The following is a 20643-nucleotide window of genomic DNA, read 5'->3' as shown; positions in this document are numbered from 1 at the left end:
GAGAGAGAGAGAGAGAGAGAGAGAGAGAGAAATGGCAAGAGTGGAAGAGAAAAGGCGAGAAAGAGAAACAGAAAGCGAGAGAGATGGTGAGAGAGAGAGTGCGAGAGAGAAATAGTGAGAAAAGAGAGAGACAAAAGGAGAGAGAGACACAGCTTTATTTATTTTACTAAGATTAAAGGGTCTTGTGCTCAGTAGTTTAAAAGTGTCAGGTCCACCTCCAGAGAACTCCTCCCACTTTCACAGGTACTGTTATACGATCAGAAACATACAGAGTACAGAGGGTTCTGGATTTCCAGGTGTTATGGAGACACGTGGGAACTCTGTATATCCTTCTTCTAACAAGCTGGACGCTGTTTAGTTCAGAAGAACGGCCATGTTAAAGAGAGAACAATCGAACATATACATTTCATTTGAGCAGCAAGCCAAAGACCGTGATAGACACAATGCCTTATAATAACATAATAATAACAACGTAACTCTCTTGGCACTCACACACACACACACACACACACACACACAGACACAGAGTGCTTGGAGCAGACCGTGCTGGTTATCAGACTCCGCACTGCCAATTTTCCATTAACACTTCATTCCTTTCACACATGAGCAACAGCACGGGCCAGTGTTGCCAAAACAATTACATGAGAACCTGATGACTCGCTACATTGTGTGTGTACACACACACACACACACACACACACACACAACAATGCACACACACACACATAACCATGCATGCGCACACATTTTTTCCGGTGACTGAGCTATAAAGAAATGAAACACAGAGAGCTTAATGAGATGAAAGTTGGCCGGTTGCTGAAATGCCGGTTACCTAGCAACTAAACAGGTAAGAAATGGTGTAACTGTCAACATATGCGTGAAAGACAGAGACAGAGAGAGAGAGAGAGAAAATATTCATTTCTGATTGGCTAAGGTATATAATATTGTATTAAAAAGTAGTATATGCCAAAATCATGTGCTCATCGTGAAGTCATAAAAACACTGTTGCTAGGCAACTGAGAAACATGCTGCAGTTGGTAAGGCGGACACTTTAGCTAGCTGGAACATAGCTATTAAGACGTTAGTAAGGATGTAAATACGGCGTGATGGCGGAAACGCAACAGAGCTACAGGAAATATCGAGATTTCTCTCAGATTTGTAAATAAATTACTAAGAAAAGACAACGTATTGCTAAAACGACACTTTAATCACACACAGCATCAACTGCTAAGCAAACTTCTGTGAGTAACATCACGTGTGAGACGAATTTCTTGTAGAAACCTCTTATAAACACAGTGAACGTTGGAAACCGGTCGAAAGTACCATATTTTACGATGTTAGAATGTAACCATGGCAACAAACAACTAACATCAAGGCTGCTGTTTACATTTCACCATGGTCATTAAATTCAACTATTCTTGCACAGACTTGAATTATAGCCTATATATATATATATATATATATATATATATATATATATATATATATATATATATATATATATATATATATATATATATACACACACACACACACACATATATATATATATATATATGGTCAAATACACAGCAATTATTAATATTACATCAACAGTAATAAAGCAAGCAGATGTAACCATAGCAACACACTTCCAACAGTAACATATTGATACGTGGGGAAACTGGAAAATCAGATAAATAAAATGTCAGCGAGGTGCTAATGTTATAGCTTTCAGTTATAAGAAAGCAAAACATATAACAAATGGATGTGTGACTAAGCAGAGAGTGAAAAAAATGAATGGATGGGTGGATAGATGGATGGATGAATGGATGGGTGAATAAACAGATGGACAGATTGATGGATGGATTGGATGAATGGAAGGATGGGTGAATAATTATATAGTGAATAGATGGATGGATGAATGGATGGATGGATGGATGGGTGAATCAACAGATGGATAGATGGATGGATGTATTGGATGAATGGAAGGATGGGTGAACAATCAGATAGTGAAAAGATGGATGGATGGATTGATGGGTAAACAAATGGATGGGTGAGCAAACATAGTGAATAGATGGATGGATGCGTGCATGGGTGAATAAACGGATGGACAGATAAACAAATGGATGGGTGGGCGGATGAATAAATGGATGGATGATTGGACGAATGGATGGATGGATGGAAGGACACCCACGAGTTTGTTTTGTAAAACATTCGTAAGGGAGCTTTAGCCTTGTTTATTGCTTCAACGTTGCACCTTAAACAGTTACTGTGGTGTTACTGTACAGTACGATAAAATTCCTAGCTAGCACGTATTCACGCATTAGGTCGTTTATACAGAGAAAAGGAAGGATGAGTGACTGCTGATGTGACTGCACTCCATGCAGCTAAAATATCACTGTAAATACACTGACCACTAACCAAACCCGGAGCTATCAGAAGACACAACCCACCTTTTTTAAATTAGCATAACGCTGACATTTGCACAGAATTACCCATAATTTTTCTCTGGGTTCCATGTCATTCACCCTCTCAATACATTTTTACCGGTGTGGTAAACATCATAAAATATCCATCTGTAGAGTTACTGTTCTAAGAAGTTGCCGTAGAGTGTGCAGTATTTGTGTGTGTGTGTGTGTGTGATCAATGTCCTTCATTTACATCAGACATAGCACGCCGAGGGGAAGCCTACAGATTTACAAGTGTGTGTGATAAATCTATTTGACACCATACATGGAAATGAGCTGAGTGCTGACAGTTTTCACCCATGTGCATAACACGCTTCAACACTCAAGCTCAAATTTACTTGACATGAACACCAGCCATTTTACAAAATTCCCACTAAACGCTAAAACATATCAAATGTATTCTAATGAGACATCCTGATAGTCATTTATATGGTGGGACTGTATGTTATACTCATAATGCACTGTGTATATATGTCCGATTTGACTGCAACATACAGCTCGAGAGCATTCTATATTTGTTTGCACTCTGGCTAGGTAAAATACTCATAACACTGTACTAAGTAAAATTTTTAAGAGACCGTTATTTGTTTGCGTATTTTAAATATTCTTTAGGGGTGTCAATACTTTTGAGACACACTTCTGAAAATGTCTGAGTAGGAAATATAAACCAGTGGAATGTTTATTTTATACACAAATATTCTGCTTGTTTTCTTGGGTAATATGAAAATAGCTTCAAATTTAAAAAAAAAAAATAGAAAGAAATATTATTCCAGGCGGCAGAGACGGTGACAGTTGCAGGTTCAGAGTTTTATTAAAACAACAAGCAAACAAATCCAAAACGTAAAGCATGATCAAAGTCAGGATACAGGCAGTAGTTGGGCGATGTGCGATCAGAGTAACTAGGGCTAAAGACAAAGACATAAACCAAATAACTAGAACAGGAATTGTAACCAGAAAACACTATGGCAAGATAAAGGCTTGGTACCGACAGGTAAGAAACACTGAACGTATACTTCGCAATGTGGTGTGGAATGAAAGTACCACCTTATATACTGTTGGCGTGATCGCATAAGTGAGTCCAAGTGTATGTAATCAGTAGGATATAGAGGCAGTGGTGGCTTGGCGGTTAAGGCTCTGGGTTACTGATCAGAAGGTTGGGGGTTCAAGCCCCAGCACTGCCTGTCTCTGGGTTACTGATCAGAAGGCCAAGCTGCCACTGTTGCCACTCCTTAATCCTCTCTGTTCCAGGGGCGCTGTATCATGGCTGACCCTGTGCTCTGACCCCAACTTCCTGATACCCTGGGGTATGCGAAGAAAAGAATTTCTCTGTGCTGTGACCAATAAAGACTCATTATATTGAAGGTGAACGTGATTGAGTTCTTGATGGCTGTTAGATGTGATGCCCACTACAGGAGCAGTGTTCTTCCTGGGTCTCTCCATGGGGTGTGGTACTGGTATGTCAGGAGATTTGTTATGATGAACAGCGGGTCAAGAATGTCCTGGGCCGGGATTCAGCACCTCTTCTGGTCTATAGCCTCCCAGTCTATGAGGTATTGCAGTTGGCCCTGTATAAGAGTCCAAGATCTCCTTAACTATGTATGCCGGTGTTGTCCCTCAACGTCTGGGGAACTGGGGGTGTAGAAGGGGGGACATTTTCAGCTAGGGGTTCTGGTTTGACTGGCTTGAGCTTAGATAAATGGAATGTGGGTGCAAGACGGCAGTAGCGTGGTAGGTCAAGTTTGTAAGTGACTTCATTGAGTCTCTGTAGAAGTTTGAAGGAGCCTATGTAGCAGTGGTGAGTTTCCAGCAACCGTGTGTGACCTTGATGTCCTTGATGGACAGCCGTACTCTGTCTCTGGGTTCCTACTATGGAGTGAATTGCAAAGTCTGTCTACAAGCTCCTTGTTTTACTGGGTTGCTTGTTCTAGGTGTTGATGTGCAACCTCCCACACTTGTTCACTTCTGCTGCACCAGTTATCAATGGCAGAGAAGCTGGAGAGGTTGGCATTCCAAGGAAACATGAGAGGTTGGTGACCTAGGACACACTGGTACAGGGTTAGTTTCATACCTGAATGATGTAGCAAGTTCAGCCCATGACAGGAACTGGGCCCAGTACTCCTGGATGTCGGCACAATAAGCTCGCAGAAACCGGCTTATTTCTTGATTGGCCCATTTCGAGCTGGACATTGACTTGGGGATGGTAACCAGATGTGAGACTGACTGATACACCTAATTTCTCCATAAAGCTGCTCCACACCTGGGAGATGAAATGGGCTCCCTGATCACTCACAGTGTCTTCTGGAATCCCGTAATGCCAGAATAAGTGAGTGAATATGAGCTCTGACATTTCGAAGGCTGAGGAGAGACTAGGGAGGTGAATCAGACGTAGAGACTTGGAGAATCTGTTGAAAACCACCATGATGACTGTGTTACCTTGGGAACATAGTAAATCTGTGAAGAAGTCTATGGCAAGATGAGACCATGGTCATTGTGGTATTGGGAGCAGAAGGATTTTACCAGTGGGTAGTGTTCTGTTTACCTTGGACTGTACACAAACGGTACATAAAGAGATGAACCCCCGCCAACCAGTGATGCCACTCCTCCATGACTAGTTTTATTGCCAGGCAATCTCGGTTGTGAAAGTCGTAATTGTGACATAATGGTGACAGTTTCTTTGAGAACAACGCCACTGGGTGAAGCTTAGGTTTCTCTCCAAACCTCGGTGACAACACCACCCCTTTGCTCTGAAATGTCCATGAGGAATGGCTTGGAAGGGGCTGGGTGTTTCATGATGGGGCTGACATAAAAGTTTTCTTGAGCCTTTGAAATGCTTGGTCTGCTGAGGGGTTCCATTGTAGCTTTTTGGGCCCTTTCTGACATGAGGTGCAAGGTGATAGAACTGAACCCTATGATGAATCGGTGGTAGAAGTTGGCAAACCCCAGCAACCACTGTAGCTCCTTTACTGTCGTAAGGGTCAGCCACTTGGTGATGGCAGTGACTTTATACTGGTCCATAAAAACACCCTCTTGAGTGATGATGTAGCCGAGAAATTATATTGTGGTAAAACAGAACTTACATTTCTCCCCTTTTACACATAACTGGTTCTCCAAGAGCAGTACAAAAGCCTTCCTGACATGCGTGACATGTTCCTCTTTGGAAGGGGAGTAGATGAGAATGTCTGCAATGACAAACTTTCAGATCATGTCCCAGAGGATGTCATTTATGAGGCACTAGAACACGGCAGCCCGCTATATAGCCCATATGGCATGACGCAGTACTCGAAGTGGCCAGTGGCGGTGCTGAAGGCCGTTTTCCACAGATCCCCTTCCTGGATCCAGACAATGGATTCGGACAAAGCATCGGCCATGAGCTCAATGGTGCAGTCATAAGGTTGATGAGGAGGGAGGCCGCTAGCTTTGGACTTCCTTGAGGTCCAGATTCTCTGGTGGTATTTCCATGTTAGAGTCTGCTTCAGGAATCTCAACTGAAGTAGATACTACCAGGAGCTTAGAGGCCTGCAGACAGTAGTTGAAATAGTGTGGGGACCAGTGGAGGATCTCTCGGACCAGGAGATCTGTGGGTCATGGGTGTGCATCCAGGGGAACCCCAGCACGATAGGAAAGGTCTTGGGGACTGTGACAAGGGGAGAGATTTGTTCCTGATGGAGGGTGCTGGCTCTGAGAAGAAGGGATATAGTACAATGGGTTATGGAACCCCCTCTTATAGGCCCCCTAACAAGGGCTTGGATGTGCAGGGGATTGCAGAGTGGTTGTTTAGGTAAGTTCAGTTTCGTAATGAGAAAACTGTCAATGAAGTTGCCAGCTGCTCCAGAGTCGATCAGCACTGAAGCCTATCTGCACAGGTATGACAAAATGTTATTGAGTAATAATGTTGGGGACACGGTGTTGGCGTGAGAAGGCTGGTTTTCTCGTTCTGTGCAGTTCGGAGAAGGCCTGGGTTTGTGTCGGACTGGGCATGAAGACACTGAGTGCTGAGGTCTGCCGCAGTAATCCACATCTGTCAACTTAGCTTGTCCGAGTTGCATGGTTTCTGGCTCGGAGGTTTCCATCATGGAAGTTATCTGTGGCGCGCTCCTGTGATTCTTTAGTAAGTGATCAAGTTGGATGGAGAGATCGCTGAGGTAGTTGAGGGACGATTAATCATCACAGCAATCCAGTTTTGTTAGAATGTCAGCATCCAATCCCTGCTGTTAGGCTGCCTTGTTCCAGCCACTGCCAGTGGTGAGGGTACGGCAGTCAAATGGAACTCGGTGGAACTCTGGTTGCCTTGTCTTTGCATCTTTGCTTGAAGTGGGTTCACCTGGATATTTGTCAGGGCGAGCGATCAGGGACGGAGCAGATCGAGAGGGTTCCACCATAGTCGCCCGTGTAGGTATTAGCGTGTTGGAGAGATGCGCTAGCTGGGCGTTGATCATGGGAGACCACTGCCTGTCGCAACTCTTGAAATTCTGCTGCCTCCATGTGCTGGTGAACAAATCCAACAGGCAACAACAGGCACAAATCCAAAGCTTAAGGCAAGATCAAAGTCAAGATACAGTCAGTAGTCAGGCGATGTGCGATCAGAGTAACCAGGGCAAAGGACAAAGACATAATCCAACTAACCAGAACAGGAATTGTAACCAGAAAACTCTATGGCAAGATAAAGACTTGGTATCGACAGGTAAGGAACACCTGAGTGAGCGTATACTGTGGTGTAACACTGTGGTGTTGGAATGAGAGTCCTTATATACTGCTGGTGTGACAGTGTAAGTGAGTCCAGGTGTGTGTAATCAGTACGATGGTGATTGTGATCGTGACAGAGTTTGTGATGGCTGTTGGATGTTGTAGTCATCTGCGGCCATGTTTGTAGGCCTCTCTCAGTTCTGGGAGTTGTAGTCCGTGGCCATGTTTGTAGGCTCCTCTGTGTGAAGCAACGCCAATTCCAGCGTTGACATGACACGTTAAAAATTGAAAATACATTAAATAATTATAATTAATTGTAATTAATAAAATAATTGTAAAAAAAAAATATCTAACAAATAAAATGTCATTTTTTAAAATAGTACATATTGGATCTATCTGTAATATACCTCATTCATGCAAAATCAATGTTGAACTCAATGAAAACAACAGCATATTATGATCGGATGCATGGATGGATGGATGGCGTTATTGGTAGCTGAATAGATGTATGGATGTATGGGTGGATGGATGGATGGAGGAATGGAGATATTGCTGGATGTATGGATGGGTAGACTGGCAAACGGATAGACAGACACGCAGATGAATGGATAGATGGATGGATGGATGGATGCATGGGCGGTCGGTCAGTTGTGTGAGTACATGGATGGATGGATGGATGGTTGAATGGAAATATAGAGATATTGGAGGATGAATAGATGGATGGGTGGACAGATAGATGGACGGAGAGACCGACGAGCAGATGGATGGATAGATGGATGAACAGTCAGATCAGAGGAAGAATAAATAAAAAGAGACAGACCTGTAGGCTGTGCTGCTGTAGGAGAGGGAAGTATTGTCTTTCCTCTAGGAGACGATATGCCTTTACGTGCTGAGGCTGAAAATCTGTTCTGTGCAGCAGGAGCCCGTCGTTCCTTAGCTTCTGCAACACACACACACACACACACGCTTTAGTGATTTACACTTTTTGTGTGTTTCTGCATGAGATCTTCTGCAATGTTCTGGATTATAATCGGTCTGTAAATATTTTCAACATTTACATTCTAACAATATCTGTAAATACACACACACACACACACACACACACACACACACGCAGGGCTATAATGGCTCTGGAATGGCTGACGATGTTATGAATGCGGGAGACGGTGCACACCAGATGCTCTCCATGTCTGTGAAACTTAATGCTGTTCATGAAGTTCAGCTTGTTGCCAGAATCATCTAAACCACACGCCGACACCGTAGCACAACGCACAACGTCGAAGTAGTGCTTCATGTAAACACGTCATCTCTATTAATCCATAAGCTTAGTTACCTAATAATAAAATCATCTTTATTATGATTAGAATCCGAGTGCAGCCCTACCCAGCTGATTTCGTCTCTTTAACTCTATTACTAGAATAAACTCATTCAGTCACACCCACATGACTACGCTCAATTACCGAGCAACTACCGTTAGGCATGTGCCTAAATCATATTTTTATATCGTAGTAATTACCTAACCTTTTATTATGGTTTACAAAGAAGGAAAAGATGCTGTGATACTTAAAAAAAAAAAAAAAAAAAAAAAAAAATGAGACAGACGCTGCCTAAAAGTGCTCGTTACCTCCTGCTTCCTTTTAAATGGAATGCAGCATCAATGCTGGGGTTTTTGTTTTGTTTTTGAAGCACACACTTCGAAGCATGCTGTTATAGGAAAATAATCAAAAATGGCACATATGTGATGCAGGACATCTCAAAGCATGTCCTGAAGTGTGTTACTTATATTATACCACAGCAATTTGCCAAAGATTCATTTTATTTTTTTAAACAACAATCAAAAGGCAATACATTGTACTATTTATCAATTTATAGTTATTTATAGTTATAGTATATTTATAGTTACAGTTAATGATGTCTGTGAAACAAGTCATCGCTTACATTATAGCAGTTACAAGCAGTTCCATCAGCAGACTCTCTTTTTTTTCCTCTGTCTTCAAGTTAATAAGGCAAAAAAAAAAAAAAACGCAGGTTGTCAGAGTAGAGACAGCGCAAAGAGCACGTTCCTCTTATTCTAGCTGGAGAAAGTAACAGCTTTTCCTGTTCTGACATTTTTCTTGGATAGATAGGTGAATAAATGGATGGATGGATGGATGGAGAAACAGATGGGTGGATGAATTGAGAGGCAGTAGGGTAGGCAGGCCAATGGATGGATGAATGAATAAATGGATGAATGGATGGATGGATAGAGAAACAGATGGGTGGATGAATTGAGAGGCAATAGGGTAGGCAGGCCAATGGATGGATGGATGAATAAATGGATGAATGGATGGATGGATGGAGAAACAGATGGGTGGATGAATTGAGAGGCAATAGGGTAGGCAGGCCAATGGATGGATGGATGAATAAATGGATGAATGGATGGATGGATGGATGGATGGGTAGAGAAACAGATGGGTGGATGAATTGAGAGGCAGTAGTAGGCAGGCCAATGGATGGATGGATGGATGAATAAACGGATGGATGAATAGATGGATGGTTAAATAAATGAATGGACTGATCGATGGATAGACAGATAGACAGTTGGATGAATAGACAGGCAGTCAGCCAGGAAGGCCAATGGATGGATGGATAGATTGGTGAATAAATGGATGGACGGATTGATGGATGGATGGATGGATGGATGGATGGTGTTGTCTTTCCTCTAGGAGACGATACACCTTTACCGACTCAGACGGAAAATCTTCTCTGTAGCAAGTTCCTCTTATTGTCGCGGGGGAAAAAACGAACAGCTTTTCTTATTCTGACATTTTTCTTTCTTAAATAACAAGTTTCTAAACCATTTACTAACCTGTGATTTAGCTAGTCAGCCAATTAGAGTTGATAATCCACAGCCCCGTGGTATAATGGATTATAATAAAGGAACAGAGTCCCGTATATGATTTATACATATATAGAGTCATGGGAAAGGTTTTCGGATGACTTCCATGACTTACTTTAGTTTCACAGCTCAATGATAAAGAAGAACACTAAACATTAGACACCCTACATGACATGACTGATATCTACATTAGGGATAAGCGGGGGGAAAAAAAACAAAAAAAAACGTAAGACACTTTTGTCCAACTGTTCCTTTCTAAAACGATATGAACCAATAGCGGGATTATTTCCTGCTCCGTTACATGATAATAAACATGCCACGTAAAACCAAACACTGTCCACTCGGTTAGGTCTTAGGCCTGTTTGCCTGAGCACAGGAAGCAGGAAGAGCAAAAGAAGCGCTTATTAATTCATAGCAGCACTCATGTGGAACCGGGGAGAGGCTTTGTGTTGCTGATTGGCCTCGGAAACGCTACACTGCAGAGACACACTCATCACTTCAGCACGGCTAAAATTAGACCAGCGCATGTGAGGGGCGTGGATAATGTACGCTTGTGCAAACGTACATGTGTTTAATGGCATCGTGCGCGTGTACGTTGAACAGCGTGCGTTAACAGTATTGAGTCAACATGCTTTATGTGTTTCTATAACCGGTTGCATGATCTATATGTCTTAAAAGAGTTGGGATTGAATTTGAATTCAACTCAGTGTGCCAAAATGTGACGTTAATCTAAAGTCTATACTTATTTCTTTTAACTGATAAACTAATGCTAAGTAGGTTACTCATTTCAGTATCGTTATCGATACCTGTATCTAAAAAAAACCCTCTATTTTCAATGATAACTCCTTCGCATTTCATTTCACACATCATCATCATCCGAATATGACCGGTCACGTGATGCTAAATGGAATGAAACTTTTTCATTATGACAGAGCTCTCATGCAGATTATTACCAAGTGAAAGATTTGCAAATGCAAATGTTAATAAAAGCTGTAAGTTGGTAAATGTCTGCCTTCGCGTGGAGAAAAAAAAAAAAAATGAAGCGAATAGTGTGTGAACAAAACATTCGGAGAGATTATCATTTCACAAAGATTTAAAGAAAAAAAAAAAAAGGTATTATATCAGTTTAAAATAACGTTTTGATTCTTAAATAATAAATAATTAAATAATTAAATAAATATTTTTTTAAGGACTGACTGAATAAAACCAGTTGGTAATAGAGTCAGACTTTTGAGCCCTTCTGTACATTGTGGTGAATGTGTGTGTGTGTGTGTGTGTGTGTGTGTGTGTGTGTGTGTGTGTGTGTGTGTGTCATTTCTCATCAGCTAAAACCCCATCTGTGTGTGAGGGCAGAGGGAAACCCTGCCCCCTTGCATGAAGCTTCCTCTCTAATGTCCAAAGGCTGTGAGTTCAGTAGATCAACAACAAAGCAGCACACTCACACACACACACACACACACACACACACACACACACACACACACACACACGCGGTCACAAACAAGGTCATTTATGTACACTCACTTCACCCTATCTGCTTATGTGACTGTTAGTTATTGGAAAATTAACAGCTTTTCCTGTTCTGTTGTTTTTCCTGGATAGATAGGTTAAAAAAAATGGATAGATGAATGGATGGATGGATGGATAGAGAATCAGACAGGTGCATGAACTGACAGGCAGTCGGGTAGCCAGGCCAATGGATGGATAGATGACTAAATGGGTGAATGGATGGACAGATGGATGGGTGGGATGGATGGATGGGTGAATACATGGATGGATGGATGGGTGAATAAATGAATGGATGGATGGTTGAATACATGGATGGATGGATGAATACATGGATGGATGGATGGTTGAATAAATGAATGGATGGATGGATGAATACATGGATGGATGGATGGTTGAATACATGGATGGATGGATGGTTGAATACATGGATGGATGGATGAATACATGGATGGATGGATGGATGAATACATGGATGGATGGATGAATACATGGATGGATGGATGGGTGAATACATGAATGGATGGATGAATACATGGATGGATGGATGGTTGAATACATGGATGGATGGATGGATGAATACATGGATGGATGGATGGTTGAATAAATGAATGGATGGATGGATGAATACATGGCTGGATGGATGGTTGAATACATGGGTGGATGGATGGATGAATACATGGATGGATGGATGGTTGAATACATGGATGGATGGATGAATACATGGATGGATGGATGGATGAATACATGGATGGATGGATGAATACATGGATGGATGGATGGGTGAATACATGAATGGATGGATGAATACATGGATGGATGGATGGTTGAATACATGGATGGATGGATGGATGAATACATGGATGGATGGATGGTTGAATAAATGAATGGATGGATGGATGAATACATGGATGGATGGATGGTTGAATACATGGATGGATGGATGGTTGAATACATGGATGGATGGATGAATACATGGATGGATGGATGGATGAATACATGGATGGATGGATGAATACATGGATGGATGGATGGGTGAATACATGAATGGATGGATGAATACATGGATGGATGGATGGTTGAATACATGGATGGATGGATGGATGAATACATGGATGGATGGATGGTTGAATAAATGAATGGATGGATGGATGAATACATGGCTGGATGGATGGTTGAATACATGGGTGGATGGATGGATGAATACATGGATGGATGGATGGTTGAATACATGGATGGATGGATGAATACATGGATGGATGGATGAATACATGGATGGATGGATGGTTGAATACATGGATGGATGGATGGTTGAATACATGGATGGATGGATGAATACATGGATTGATGGATGAATAAATGAATGGATGGATGGTTGAATAAATGAATGGATGGATGGATGAATACATGGATGGATGGATGGTTGAATACATGGATGGATGGATGGTTGAATAAATGAATGGACGGATGGTAGAATACATGGATGGATGGATGGTTGAATAAATGAATGGACGGATGGTAGAATACATGGATGGATGGATGAATGCAGTTATTACGGCAAAAGACAGGGTCACAACAGATTACGAAACCAAAGGTTCGCATACTTTTTCCACTCACAGATATTATGCAGATATATCGGATCATTTTCCTCTTTGTCTACTTTTAGGACTTGAAAATTGGACTTTTTTTTTATATCCAATTATAGTTACATGTAATGCTGTGTGAACACAGCGTGCACTGTGTGAAGACAAATGCAGCTTATTAGCAAGAAACCAAAAGGAGAACTTCTCTGAAGATGCCGGAAAACTTAGAGAAAAGTCCGAGCGGTTTCAAAGCGCTGACGCTGGAGACTCCTTCCATAAATGGTACACGAATGTCTCCTTCCAGAAAAATTTCCTGATGCGTTTCACACACGAATGTTATACGAGTTCGCTGAAAAAGAGCGACGCGATCTAACCCCTGTGATCGGAGGAACCTTTCTCACTAGGGATTGATGTTTGTTAGATATCTAATCCTGCTCTTCCTCTACCATCCAGGTGGATTTGCAACCACATGGTTGCTATCTGTGACCTTTGTTCTTCAATCCACCTCTGGTCAATCCAGAGGTGGATTGACCTCCACCTCTGTGTGTCTCCTGTAGACGGATTCTCCCATACTTCTCCAATGGATGATGGAAGAGCTGCTTCTTCAGATGTCAGGGTTTTCCAAACTTTTTGTGCGTGTGCGTTTGTCTTCTTAATGTCTGTTTCAAAAACATCCACTTGAAGTTGCTCACATTTTTTGAGAAACCGTGTGACATGCGATGATAACCTTGAGTGCTTTTGAATAAAGAAAGCAGGAGGTGTGTATGTGTGTGTAAGCATCGAGAAGCCGCATGCTGGAGCACTGTACTGCTTCTGGCCTCGAGAGAAACCCAGAAAGATATTTATAGCTTGCTCCGCCCCCAGCTGCACATTTCCACACCCCCCCTCCTGCCTTGGGGCAATTAGCACCAGCAAGCCCATGAAGCCTGGTAAACATTCTAACGTCCTCAGTGCCAACTGATGTCTGGATACGGGCCATCCTGAGTGATCAAAGAGGAAGAGAAGGCAAGAGGGAAGAAAAGAGAGAGAAAGAGATCCACCATGAAAACAAGCAGAGTGTTAATGTCACTCCTTCCTAGTCCACCTGATCCAACAGATAAAGACGTGCGCACTTGAAGGAATTGTTTAGCGAAAAAAAAAGGTATATATATAAAAAAAAAGAATTTATACATCGTCGTTACATGATAATCAAACATCAGTTTGACAAAGATGTGTTCTTGGTGGATGGAGACAGAGGGAATGAGCAAAAACGTGTTTGCAGGGTTACCTGTGTTAAATAGGCCTTAGTGTACGAAGTGAATCATTTCAAAATATTCAATTTACAAAGCATTAGCGTACATGTGTTTTTACTAATCACTCTGCGGCAGGAGTCACACTCCGTTGCTCAAACAGCACTAACTCACTTTCCACGTGATCATTTTGGTATCAGGCCTAAGGACAATAAAGCAATTGAGTTATGAGACTGAAAGTGTGCACTGGATGTTCTGCACTACGTTTTTGGACAATTAAATTGCACAGCCCCAAAAACAGCATACTAACAATGTAAAAATGTAAACAATCAAAATCAAAACAGATTAAGGACAAAACCAGAATCAGATTCAGAACAGAATAAAAAACAAAAAACAGACTCAGAATCAAAACAGAATAAGGATCAGGTTAAGAATAAAACTAAATAAGAATCAGAAGAATAGAGAATAAGAACAGAATAAGGATCGAAACAGAATAAGAACAAAACAGAATAAGAATCAAAACAGAATAAGAATCAGAATCGAATCTGATTCCGAACAGAACCAGAATCAAAACTAGAAGAATCAGAATCGAATCTAACAGAATAAGAATCAGAACAGAAGAAGAATCAGAATCGAATCTGATTCAGAACAGAATCAGAATCAAAACAGAATAAGAATCAGAATCGAATCTGATTCAGAACAGAATATGAATCAGAACAGAAGAATCAGAATCGAATCTGATTCAGAACAGAATCAGAATCAAAACAGAATAAGAATCAGAATCGAATCTGATTCTGAACAGAATCAAAACCGATTCAGAACAGAAACAAAATCAGACTAAAAACAGAATCAGATCAGAATCAGAATTAAAACAAAATATGAAAAAAAACAGAAACAAAATTATAGATAAAACAGAATCAAAAGAATCAGAATCACTTTATTGGCCAGGGACACTTGCATGTACTACGAATTTCTCTCAGTAGAGTTGATGTAGCAAAGCTTGACAAATATATAAATATATAAATAAGACAAAACCCTAACGCAAATGCAAATATTTTAAACGATACAAATAATACAGTGCAACACAAACAATACAGACAATACAACAATTATTTCTGGCCCTTCCTAAGTTTGAAGGTGCAATCTTTCCGAGAGTGATGCTGATGAGAATGTACTTCCACTATCGAGTAGCTCCAGTGACAAAACTGTTTAAAAAAAAAAAAAGAAATGAAAAAAGAAAAAAAGAAAAAATCACCAAACATGTCCTGGCTGATCGAGTACATCAGGTATCAATTTGATATTCTGTCCATCCACTGATTTAACATACGTCAAATTTCTTCGTCCAGAAACTCGAACGGAGTGTGTGCTCGTCTTTCCATCCTAATTGCTTTTAATATCAGGCCAGGGTCAATTAAATCTGGCCCATTATGATTACACTACTTGATTAGTCTCTATTACTCTGGGTGATCTGGAAGAAAGAGATGGAGATGCAGGGAAAGAACAGAGACCCTGAGACAAAGAGAATGATATTCAAAAATACGGCAGCAGTGCATTGTGGACGACGTGCATAAAGACAAACAGCGGCGAGTGGAGATAAAGTCAAATGTGCAGAGGAGGAAACAAGGCTGACTCATTAACGCTGTAGTCCCTGTAGCAGCCGAGTGAAGCTGCAAGGACAAACAGCAGAGGAGGCTCGGGTCAAGACCCAAAAAAAAGAAAAAGCTTACGTGAGAAAACGAGATGCGCTTCTCTAGAGGCGCAGAGGGACAATATTTATTCTGACATAATGATATGTGAAATGAGATTGATCAGAGCGGCCGTGAGAATCAATTAGCCCCGGGGATGAAACGGTAAGATTTTAATCATAAACTCAGGCCCTCACTGCTCTCTGACCAGACAGAGCTAAAACAGAGGGAAAGAAAATGATGCAATGGAATGAAAACTTGTGTTTATCCTGCGTACAGGAAATAATCAAACGCTTTACTACCTAACTCTTTGGACCAGAGGAGAGGTGTGAAAAATTCAGGGTTAATAACGGTACAGCCCAATATCACCCTTTTCAGAACAGCACAAATTCACAATTACACCTCCTTCACTGTGACGAACAGATAAAGAAGCCACGTCTTTTTCACTGGGAAGAAGAGGCACTAAGGACACAGTCCTTTACTGGGATGGAGAGACACACAAGCTGCACCTCTTTCATTATGATGGAGAAATACAGCGGCCACACCTTCTTCACTAGGACTGATAGATACAGAGACAAACACCTCCTTCATTGGGAAACAGAGGCCACACCTCCTTTACTATAGAGAAGAACAGAGGCCACACCTCCTTTACTATAGAGAAGAACAGAGGCCACACCTCCTTTACTATAGAGAAGAACAGAGGCCACACCTCCTTTACTATAGAGAAGAACAGAGGCCACACCTCCTTTACTATAGAGAAGAACAGAGGCCACACCTCCTTTACTATAGAGAAGAACAGAGGCCACACCTTCACTATAGAGAGCAGATGCCACACGTCCTTCACAGTGGAGAAGAACACAAGCCACACCTCCTTCACTATGGAGAAGAACACAAGCCACAACCTCCTTCACTATGGAGAAGAACACAAGCCACACCTCCTTCACTATGGAGAAGAACACAAGCCACACCTCCTTCACTATGGAGGAGAACACAAGCCACACCTCCTTAAATATGGAGAAGAACACAAGCCACACCTCCTTAAATATGGAGAAGAACACAAGCCACACCTCCTTAAATATGGAGAAGAACGCAAGCCAAACCTCCTTCAAAATGGAGAACACAAGCCACACCTCCTTAAATATGGAGAACACAGGCCACACCTCCTGCACAATGGAGAAGAACACAAGCCACACCTTCTTAAATATGGAGAAGAACACAAGCCACACCTCCTTCACAATGTAGAAGAACACAAACCACACCTCCTTCACTATGTAGAAGAACACAAGCCACACCTCCTTCACTATGTAAAAGAACACAAGCCACACCTCCTTCACTATATAGAACACAAGCCACACCTCCTTAAATATGGAGAAGAACACAACCCACACCTTCTTAAATATGGAGAAGAACACAAGCCACACCTTCTTAAATGTGGAGAAGAACACAAGCCACACCTCCTTAAATATGGAGAAGAACACAAGCCACACCTCCTTCACTATATAGAACACAAGCCACACCTCCTTAAATATGGAGAAGAACACAAGCCACACCTTCTTAAATATGGAGAAGAACACAAGCCACACCTTCTTAAATGTGGAGAAGAACACAAGCCACACCTCCTTAAATATGGAGAAGAACACAAGCCACACCTTCTTAAATGTGGAGAAGAACACAAGCCACACCTTCTTAAATATGGAGAAGAACACAAGCCACACCTTCTTAAATATGGAGAAGAACACAAGCCACACCTCCTTAAATATGGAGAAGAACACAAGCCACACCTCCTTCACTATATAGAACACAAGCCACACCTTCTTAAATATGGAGAAGAACACAAGCCACACCTTCTTAAATATGGAGAAGAACACAAGCCACACCTTCTTAAATGTGGAGAAGAACACAAGCCACACCTCCTTAAATATGGAGAAGAACACAAGCCACACCTTCTTAAATATGGAGAAGAACATAAGCCACACCTCCTTAAATATGGAGAACACAAGCCACACCTCCTTCACAATGGAGAAGAACACAAGCCACACCTCCTTCATTAAGAGAAGAACACAAGCCACACCTCCTTCACTATGGAGAAGAACCATGAGGCTATATTATGATAATAGATGTACAGAGACATTACAAGGCCATTTTCACTGCATCTTGAGACTTAAAAACCATATTAACCATATTAATCATTCTACACCGAATATTTTTAAGATGACACGTACATCGTGTTATCAGTCACTCAGCTTATGATACCATGGTTCAGCAAACTTCTGAACATCTGTTCCTCGTCTGTGTCTGATCACTAGAGAAATCAGAGGTGCCCCGACTTCCGAAGCCTTCACGCAAAGCAACACTCTCTCAGACGGTGTCATGGCGTTCAGACTGGCAGGAACCAAACGAGCCTGCAACGACATATGGTGTGTGTGTCAAAATAAATAAATAAATAAACAAACAAACAAGCCAAGAGCTCATCATCAAATTCACAGACACAAAAATAGGAAAGCTGGCTGTAATGGAAAAAAAAAAAAAACTTGACAAATGGACAAAAAAAACCTGCGATATAAACTAAAAAATGAAGAAGGATGGCATTCCAGAAACAGCTATTGTGGCACAAGCGTCAAAATGATTCACTCGCACGCTTTCTCACTAGCCTTCTCAGGGGACGTGATGAGCACTTGAGAGGGCGCAGATTGTAGCCGAGAGTAGACTTCGGACCAGGCAGCAGACGCTCGGCTGAAAAACCCGAGGACTGATGAGCTTTTTTTTTCATCACAATCCAAAGCTAAATCCGGGGTGTAATCACGGCAGTGCTGGAGAAAGGCCAGGACCCATGGCCCAGAGCAAAGTCACCCACCCACACACACACATATAATGTTACACAAACACTCCAGATGAAACTCAGTCCACCCTTTTCAGCACTGAACATGCGTCCATCGTCAGTTAACGGTTAACAATTATATAAAAAATGCTATGTTATTTAACAAAGAAAAAAAAAAATCGCTGATACGGTGAAGTTTTCTGTATGGAAATGTAACATTTATTTAACATTTATGATGATGCTTTTCTGCTCAGCATGGTTGTAAAGAGTGGTTATTTGAGTTGCCAAGAACACAAGCCACACCTCCTTTACTATGTAGAAGAACACAAGCCACACCTCCTTCACTATGTAGAAGAACACAAGCCACACCTCCTTCACTATGTAGAACAACACAAACCACACCTCCTTCACTACATAGAAGAACACAAGCCACACCTCCTTCGCTATGTAGAAGAACACAAGCCACACCTCCTTCACTATGTAAAAGAACACAAACCAGACCTCCTTCACTATGTAAAAGAACACAAGCCACACCTCCTTCACTATGAAGAACACAAGCCACACCTCCTTCACTATGTAAAAGAACACAAACCACACCTCCTTCACTATGTAAAAGAACACAAGCCACACCTCCTTCACTATGAAGAACACAAGCCACACCTCTTTCACTATGTAGAAGAACACAAGCCACACCTCCTTCACTATGTAAAAGAACACAAGCCACACCTCCTTCACTATGTAGAAGAACACAAACCACACCTCCTTCACTATGTAGAAGAACACAAGCCACACCTCCTTCACTATGTAGAAGAACACAAGCCACACCTCCTTCACTATATAGAAGAACACAAGCCACACCTCCTTCACTATATAAAAGAACACAAGCCACACTTCCTTCACTATATAAAAGAACACAAGCCACACCTCCTTCACTATGAAGAACACAAGCCACACCTCCTTCACTATGAAGAACACAAGCCACACTTCCTTCACTATATAGAACACAAGCCACACCTCCTTCACTATATAGAAGAACACAAGCCACACCTCCTTCACTATGTAAAAGAACACAAGCCACACCTCCTTCACTATGTAGAAGAACACAAGCCACACCTCCTTCACTATATAGAACACAAGCCACACCTCCTTCACTATATAAAAGAACACAAGCCACACCTCCTTCACTATGTAGAAGAAAACAGGCCACACCTCCTTCACCAAGGAGAAGTCTAAGGTCTATAGCAAAGTGCTGCGGTATAACAGGAATAAAACTCTTCTGGATATACTGGAATTGAAATTTCGGGACACGTCACGCCACCCCATCGTTGATCATTATTATCCTATCACTGCATGCCCCGCCCCCAAGTGTTTTAATCCTTACTTGGGACACTTTTCTGCATTACCTGTACCACTACAGCTATTATAACTGGTATCATAGCCGTATAATCTCCGCACACTGATATTATGCTACTAAAACCTCATAAATATTTCCAGTATATTCAGCGCACGTCTCATCTGTACCGCTTTCCTGGCTGTCAACGGCATAGACACCTACGACGAGTCCAAAACAATAATAAAGAACCCAAACCACCTGAGACATTAACTGTTTTCCCCCTCAGGGTCCAGAGAAACACAGCGCAGGTTTGGTTTCTCTCTTCCAGCAGCCTTCATGCTGAACAGAGGTCTGCTTTTCCCTGCCAATATTTACACAAGCGAATATTAAGACAGCTTTTTTTAATACACAGATAGATAGATAGAGATAGATAGATAGCGCATCACACGCTTTGCTAATATTCTACGATAAATAAAAC

General features: G+C 41.6%; 1 protein-coding gene and 1 long non-coding RNA gene across 2 annotated transcripts; one reads left to right on the top strand and one right to left on the bottom strand.

The window, feature by feature from the left end:
- Window positions 1-60: 60 nt before the first annotated feature.
- LOC128607387 (uncharacterized) lies at window positions 61-16937 on the top strand. The gene is made up of 4 exons (XR_008385857.1): window positions 61-847; window positions 11337-11415; window positions 13223-13382; window positions 13554-16937. It is a non-coding gene; the product is annotated as an uncharacterized LOC128607387 (long non-coding RNA).
- A 53-nt stretch (window positions 16938-16990) lies between these two features.
- Window positions 16991-20268, bottom strand: LOC128607339 (uncharacterized). Its single transcript, XM_053624082.1, has 4 exons — window positions 20236-20268; window positions 19169-20068; window positions 17104-17339; window positions 16991-17018 (listed from the first exon to the last, which is right to left on the bottom strand). The coding sequence occupies exons 1-4, from the start codon at window positions 20266-20268 to the stop codon at window positions 16991-16993; spliced, it is 1197 nt and encodes a 398-aa protein (XP_053480057.1).
- Window positions 20269-20643: the final 375 nt, after the last annotated feature.

This window comes from Ictalurus furcatus, chromosome 5 (genome assembly GCF_023375685.1).
Source record: "Ictalurus furcatus strain D&B chromosome 5, Billie_1.0, whole genome shotgun sequence".
Classification (NCBI taxonomy): domain Eukaryota; kingdom Metazoa; phylum Chordata; class Actinopteri; order Siluriformes; family Ictaluridae; genus Ictalurus; species Ictalurus furcatus.
Note: the sequence above shows the minus strand (reverse complement) of the source record. Positions and strands in the feature narration are given on the sequence as shown.

Excerpts from the sequence above, each read along its gene's own strand:
- LOC128607339 (XM_053624082.1), bottom strand. The coding sequence starts at position 20,268 with ATGATACCAGTTATAATAGCTGTAGTGGTACAG. Across the intron at positions 20,069-20,235 it reads TAATAGCTGTAGTGGTACAG|ACCTTAGACTTCTCCTTGGT; the intron begins GTAATGCAGAAA and ends ACTTTGCTATAG. Across the intron at positions 17,340-19,168 it reads TCTTCTACATAGTGAAGGAG|GTGTGGCTTGTGTTCTTTTA; the intron begins GTGTGGCTTGTG and ends ATAGTGAAGGAG.